Source organism: Saccoglossus kowalevskii, chromosome 5 (genome assembly GCF_978046115.1).
Source record: "Saccoglossus kowalevskii chromosome 5, keSacKowa6.1, whole genome shotgun sequence".
Classification (NCBI taxonomy): domain Eukaryota; kingdom Metazoa; phylum Hemichordata; class Enteropneusta; family Harrimaniidae; genus Saccoglossus; species Saccoglossus kowalevskii.
Genome location: NC_140645.1, coordinates 25126958 through 25134879, shown reverse-complemented (window position 1 = coordinate 25134879; position 7922 = coordinate 25126958). Strand labels below are relative to the sequence as shown.

General features: G+C 33.8%; 1 protein-coding gene across 1 annotated transcript; it reads left to right on the top strand.

Moving 5' to 3' along the window:
• The first annotated feature begins 1501 nt into the window (after positions 1–1501).
• Positions 1502–7646, top strand: LOC100373759 (uncharacterized). Its single transcript, XM_085499652.1, has 7 exons — positions 1502–1574; positions 4112–4190; positions 4704–4725; positions 5130–5708; positions 6275–6519; positions 6610–6893; positions 7435–7646. Exons 2-7 carry the CDS (start codon positions 4113–4115, stop codon positions 7439–7441), a joined length of 1215 nt encoding a protein of 404 aa, XP_085355778.1. The 5' UTR covers positions 1502–1574; position 4112; the 3' UTR covers positions 7442–7646.
• Positions 7647–7922: the final 276 nt, after the last annotated feature.

Genomic DNA, 7922 nt, shown 5'->3' with positions numbered 1-7922 from the left:
ACAAGCCGATTGGTCTTCTAATCTCGGAATGTTGACGAAATGTTTCCTTAATTTCAAGTTCAAGCTATACACTTTTTCAATACGGCAATTGAATTTTGATTTGTTTCAGCTCTATAGTGGTTTTCGAATAATTTCTCTAAGCATTACTAATTGTGTTTATAAAGTAATGTTACATCTTCATTCCGGTGAATGTTGATAGTTTTTAGTTTTTTCTCAATGGAAATTACTTGCTTACTTTATGAAATCAAACTTTTTTCTTTCAACTCACTATAGCGCAAAAAACCGTGACTGAAGTAAGCGGGTTCGTTATACTTTTCAGAAGGATGAATACATTTGCTTGCATTCATGATAATATTCAAAAACGACTGGCATGTACTCATTATATTAAAACTAGTACAAAACTGACAAAATATTTTGACGAATCAAGACAATTTCTCTTGTTGCACGCAAGTCGATCGGCGGCAAACGCTATATGATTGTTTCGATGCAATATTTGTACTAATACCATATTTGTGGCCATAACAACAACTGAAAATATCCCTTTCACGCAACTCAATATGTTTTAATTGTAAATGGAATACGAAAAATCCTATATGACCTGGACCTGGTTTCAGTCCGTTTTGGGTCTGAGCCTATATGCCTATAAATTGTAATTTTGGTAACATGGCCATCTTCGCAGATATCAATTACTTGTTTGTTTTCTTACTGTACATCAAAAGACAAGATTCTTTGTATCAATGACTTTATGTTTGCATAAGTGTTGTACAGGGTGGGAATGGCCCACGAAAATTCGGTACACTGTTTGGATATTCAATATTGAGAAAGGGTCTATTAATGTCAAATATATGTGCACACGAGACGGTGCCCTAGTCGAATGCATTCTAAACCAGAGTATTGTTCAGTGTGAATACATTTACGGAGCAGTGAACGATGTCTTATTTGATCGCAGGTTTATGTTCCTAAATGATAGGGTGACATGAATGTGATAAAATTCAAAAATCAGTACCACGGTTACATAAATAAATCATGTATTTTATATGCGATTATTAGTATATTTTCAATCTATGCTATGTCAGGAAATTAGAAGTATTAGTGGTGTTTACCTTTTCGTCGTTCAAAATACAAATATTCACGTTTTCGCCTATCTATTCACAAAATCCATCTTCCATGTTCCAAAGATATTGACACGGCTTTGCAGTTGACACAATATGTGGAAAAAACACTCATAAATTACTTTGGAACCTCTAATTATCTCATTTTACATTATTTCGCAAAACAGCCAATGTACTAACAGTACTGGCATCCATCATCAGTTGCGTACAATATGAAAAAGTACATCATATCGTGCCATTCTGTCAATCATCTTTCTGACCACCCAGTCACAATTTGCCAGCAAGAGTATATCACAGATGTGGCGGTTTCTAATGATCGAACACTAATGGGTTGGCCTTAAACGTCACCAGCAGGATAGATAAAACACGCGATGTGACATCAGATAGGTACAACAGCGGAATCGACAGAAGCTTCAACAAACCCGTGTGACCGAAACTCGTGTTAGCAAGACACCACATAAGGTATGATTCTCAGCTTGTATTTCGTATGTGATTGTCGATCATATTTCACCTCTTGTTGATATATGAGTGTACAAGTGAAATCTTGTATTCTCAACTGAGCACTACTATAAGTATTATTATAATTACAGCAATGTCAAATGGAGTATTTTTTTTTTCAATTCTTCATATTGCGTTATTTTCTGATAACACGTTTTGATGATCGTAATTTGAGGCCAATCAAACCACATAATGCTCTCCCGTTAAATTCCTAGCATGATAAACTAAATCTTAAATTAGCCACATCAGCGAAATCAGGTGAATCGTTAAAAAAATTAGTATTAAAAAATATAGTCCTAAAATATGTCATTATTCAACCACAAGTCGCGCTAAGTACGGGATTGTTATCCCGTTATAACATTACTGCGGCCCGTGTTAGCTCTGTTGTCCACAAAGTCGACGTAGATGACTATTTCCTGTCACCCGTCGTCGTCTTGTAAACTATTAATCAGGATTGGATACTACAGATGTATTGGTTTATATTTGTTACGATAACTTCAGTTATATAATTTTAGTTATTTTATAGTAAAAGCTCCTACCCTCTATATTTTATCAGTGTTGATAGGAATTACGTCAAAATAAGTCCAACTATTCGAAGAGTTTCTCCTCTGATAAGCTATAAGTGTGACAGTGCGCTTTCGTGTGCCGTATAATGACTAGAATTAATGTGAGGATTGACTGCATTAATATGATACAATCCATAGCTTTCATTACTGTTTACTTGTCATGGGTCTTGGCGGATTGGTACATTTTCCTGTTAACCATTAGTGTAACTGTCAGGTTGGAAATGAAATTACGCACTATATAACCTTGGTAGTTCGTCTGATATCTGGATAAACATTATGCAGCCGTGATTCTGCTTTTTTTATATGTATGTGAATTGTGGCTAGTTTTTATCTAATGTCGGAAAATTGAGCTTGAATACAATTTAGGATTCTGACTGAGATTTAGACAGCCAAAGAGATTGTTTTAATTTCAACCAATCAGCTCCTTTATCTTTTCACCAATCATGTACGAGGCCATATTCATTGTAACCATTCATGAATGAGACCAATATTTACTTTGATAATATAAATAGGAGACGAAACGTCTCTTCTTCAGTCGTTTTTGGTTCGTCTTGTTCGTTCATGGTTCATTCATAGTTCGTTCAATGAAGTCATCTATTGCAGTTCATACGCGGTTTATTCTTCCATTCCTGAACTTGAGCCTACTCTTCTTAACAATTCCCACACTAAACACCATTATCCACAATTCGATTTCCTTTTTTTGGAATTAATCTTTAACATACAAGAGGAATTAAACTATAGTCTTTTAGTATTAATATTTAGTAGTATTTAGTTTGTTTTGTATAGACATGTGTGTTATCCACTAATTTCTGTTGGCATAGGACTGAAAATATCACACGTTATTTCGGTGTCCCAAATGAAAATATCAGTCAAGTGATCCGTGTTATTTTATATTTAACTTGTTGCTATCACTACTTTTACGATTGTCGAAAAACAACTGGTCAATGTAAATAAACATGATTCATCTTTCAGAACGAAACATAAACGATTGTTCCCCAATTATGTTCAAATATAAAAGATATGCACTTCAATGAAATTTATGCGAATGTGTCGATGTTGGCTAGCTCTTAAAATGCTGCTCATCGTATCTCTCACTGCTGCCGATCCCAGTGGAGGCTTGGGAAATACGCGGTGTTTTGATTACGATTGAAAACAAAACAGTAGCAACAGAAGTCGGCCAGCCAAGAGTTTGGGGATTACGCCAATGAATACGTTCCACACATGTACAAGCAGATTAGTTAGGATTTTCAATTTAAAAAATATTTTTTTTATTTATAAATCAAAAAAATATGAAATTTTTCTCGCATGAAATTGTCAGATTCTGCCATTGAATAATTGATTAGATTTTGATATGTGTAGACTTATAACTCAAAAATGTGTTAACGAAAAGCCATGACATTTTCAGAATAAATGCTCTTGAGTACTAATCGGTTAAATATTGCTTTAAATATTTCAGTTGCCATGTCGGTTAAAAGAAATGTTATGGAACAACACATTTTGAAGGATTCTTCTTCATTTCGTGCTAACCAGGACTGAAATTAGATTTTTTTAAATTAAAAAGCTGTCATAAGAAGACGTACTAATACAACACGAATAGGATAGACAAATTAGTGATTATAATTATACTGAGTCCTTTCTGGTTCATTAAATTATCACAGATTTTCATACATTACACTTAGAAGTGGGATAATCATAATTGACGTAATTGTTCCTACTCAAGTCTATTAAATCAAAAACATGTGTTTGTTATCATGACGATAATATAATAATAATAATAATAATATAATATAATATAACGATATACGTGTTTTCTAAACATTTGTAGTATTATTTTTTACGCCTCAGTTCTTTTACAACAGACAATGTGACTAACATTATGCAATTAATGTTAATACGAGTGAAAATATAATACTGTTGTTCTTCATTTCATTACAGGATGAGGGTATACGCATTGTATTATATAACTGCGTGTCTGTGTGTCTCCCAGATGCTGGGTGCAAAACTTGGTGACGAGGTAACACTCTTTATTACCCATATATATAAAATACCATACTATCTTGATCATCAATTCAATAAAGAGGTTCAAAGCAATTGTGGCAATGAACATTAACTTCAACACAAATAAAAAAAATTAGATCTGGCATTTTCAAGTTCAATTTGATACAATCCAAACCAATGAAGTAATACATTTGTTGATGTGATCACAATCTGAAAGCATAACAGTAATGTGGTTGAATACGTTAATTGTTTTGTTGATGGGGCTAATTTAATATATGCAGCTTCTAAAGAAACAGTCTAGCGCTTGAGGTTTGCCGATTATCTTTTGTTGCCAAATTTTCCAACGTATTATAACTCATCTCTTTGCTGGGATATTCTGACATTTGTATTCTTCGTCGTCATTTGAAAGGTATTACGCATCACGGCGCTGTACAAGGAACTTGTGTGTAACTGTATATTGACTGGGTCTTTGTATTCCAACTGCAAATGATAAAATACTATACTAACATAAATACGTTCTCTTTTGCAGAAAGAGTTGGAGAAACGCTATGGTTAGTAGATGTTCTTATTTTAAATTATGTAATATTTATTTAAATGTTTTGTCAATGGTTACATCTCTTATTAAAATTGAATTAAATTATATTTATAAACAAATATAATCAATTTAAAAACGTCTTAATTACCACAAGAAATCGGTGAGAAAACATATTTTGGGCAGTTGTTGCGACTTCACCAATTACACCTCTACATGTATATAGAATATGTATATAAATGCGTTACAAAACTTGTTCCTTTCATTAAAACACTCGTTGCTTTAAATGGCCAACACACATTTATCATCTCTTAAAAACAGTGAAATTATGTGATTAATATTTAAGCCGGTATTCAATGGTTATGAACAAGACACGTGGTGCACAGAAAAATAAATTTGTTTCTAATTATACTTACTTTGTAGATCGGACTTGCTATTTGGACTTAGTGGACATACATTCTCGTATCAAAGTAACAACACCGATTCCAAATATGGGTGAAGTCAGTTATTGCATATGGATGAAGTCGACTTCTAGAAATGATGGTTGTTTGATATCTTATGCTGTACCTGGTGATGCCAACGAGCTGCTTTTGTACGACTATGATAATCTGAAAATATATATAAATGATCATTATACTCAAACAACTGGCGTTTCAGTCAACGATGGCATATGTCATCAAATCTGCTTTACTTGGACATCTACAACTGGGCATTATAAGTTGTACGTCGATGGAGTGGTAGTAGCCGATGGTACAAAAGCACAAGGAGTTACGCTTCAGGGGGGCGGAAGCCTATACCTTGGACAAGAACAAGACTCAGTTGGTGGGAGTTTTGATACTAATCAAGCATTTATTGGACAAATTACAAAATTCAACATGTGGGGGCGTGTTCTTAGTGCACAGGAAATAAGTGCTCAACCAGACAAAGGTGATATTTATACATGGGCCTATTCAACTCTTAGTATGACAGGAACTGAGATAAAGAGATTACTAGATATTTGTGGTGAGTGACTACATTTTAAAGATATATGTGATTCTGCAATAAACGGGTTATAGTGAACAGTTTTTATTTTAACTATAAAAGCAGTGTTATGTTCTTGCTACACTGATAATGCAATGTAAGCGTTTCTTTTTATAATGGTATGTGACCTCTGCCATGTGTTATACCTGCGTTGTTTTGTCTCATATTCTTCAGGATAACTGTACGTTGTTTTGGACGATTTCATTACTGCCCTTTAGTCAGAAGCTAACCGGCCACCTCGAAAAAATGCATTTTTAAGTGTTGAGCACAATAAGTGTTTATTGCCTGGCGTGTTTTTATTAGCCTCTGTAGTTCAGTCAATTGAAAATATATTAGATTTTGGTGGAGATATTGATCTCCTACAATTTAACGACTTTTGATATTGGCCAAACTTGATCAAGCCTTATGACCAAACTATCTCGGAATTATTAGTTATTATTATGTTTTATATAATACATCTCCCTAATGCATATTTCATTTACATTTAAGAATGTGTTAACTATGCTGAAATACTAATTTGGACTGTAAACATGTTATCTATTCAACAGATGGTGGGGCTGTTAAATGTGATCCTCATTTTACCACGTTGGATGGTCGTCATTACAGTCATCAGGGGGTATGTTGGTACACGCTGGTAAAGGACTGTTCCGATGTCAAACCAGATTTCAAAATCATTGCTAAATTTGAACCTCGAGACGATAACACCAGTGGTGAAATCAAAACTAGAGTTGTTGCTATTAATATTACTGTTGGTGATGAATATGCAAATGTGGACAGACTAGACATAGTGACAGTGAGTAACAAATATCAATATTATTTTATTTCAATGACTAATTATTTACTATTTATCAACCAAACTAACCTACAACAAATTATCTTACAGGGAAAAACGAATAGTTTGTCAAAATCGGAAATCATACAAGCCTTAAAAACTGAAGAAAAGATAATTTTGAGTTTCACATTGGGAAATACTGTATTCAAAGTGGATTGGACATTGCGAAAACACATCTTCACCATTGACATTTCTGGCTCCGATTATCGTGGCAAGCTGTGTGGCTTATTGGGTAATTACAATGGTGATACCCACGATGACTTCCAGAAGCCTGATGGTACTATTGCTGATAACGTCAGTGACTTTGGTGAGAGTTGGAAAGTGCTTGGGACATCGTAAGTGAAATTAATCATTACTTACATAACATTTTAAATACAGTACATTGAACCAGACATTAGCCTACTGTTCGTTTTTCAGAAGCCAGGTGTATAGCTATGGAAAATGCAATGAATATCTCTTGTTTTGTTAAACCTTGCTTACTTTTGCATATGACAAATCTCAACAAAATGATTAGCGCCGAAATTATTTGTGTGAATTCAATTAACCAACTGATTAACTATATTAATACAATCATTCGGTGAAACTGAACTCATCATAGTCTGTCAAGAACTGTGATCTTCTTCTTGGGGGTCTGCTTAACAGTTAAATTAGTTATAGGTTGAATGAACTTTTGGACTAGCTTTACGCCAGTTGAGCTTATAGTTGTGCGAAAATCGGTTATCCGCTATTTACGTCGTCAAACCAAATATACAAATATCAACCAGAATATCCAAACTTAAGTAGAACAATCTTTTTCGCTTGTTGCGCTATAACGAATAGATTATATCGTATTTTTAGGAATATTCTCAGCTATATATTGTTCTTTACCTTTTACAGATGTTAATGTGGGTGTCCTTTCACTGTTACTCTCAAGCCGCAGAGGATGTTGGTTAAGTAAATGGTGGTGTTTAACTTTATGATTAGTAATACTTATGACATTGTCAGTTTAAAATCCATATTTAAAAGTAGATGACTTCAAGACTTGGGTTATTGGTTATAATGAGTTATATGTATTAGGGTTTAATTAAAATAAACGGGTCAAAACGCAACATGTGTATTAATGTTTTGAATTCAATATATGTAAGTGTGCAGATCGCAGGCACAGAAAATGCAAATCAGATGCATATTTATTTATTATCTGTGTGCATACTGATATCTCTATTGGAATCATCACACTCAATTCGAAAAAATAGCAGAAACTGGTATCAAGTATTAGTAGCCGCAGACAAGCAACAATATATTTGTACAATTCATAGTGATTATACAGTGGACTAAATAGAATAACATCATCCATCAGAGCCTTCCACTGTTCTTTCTGCATATAA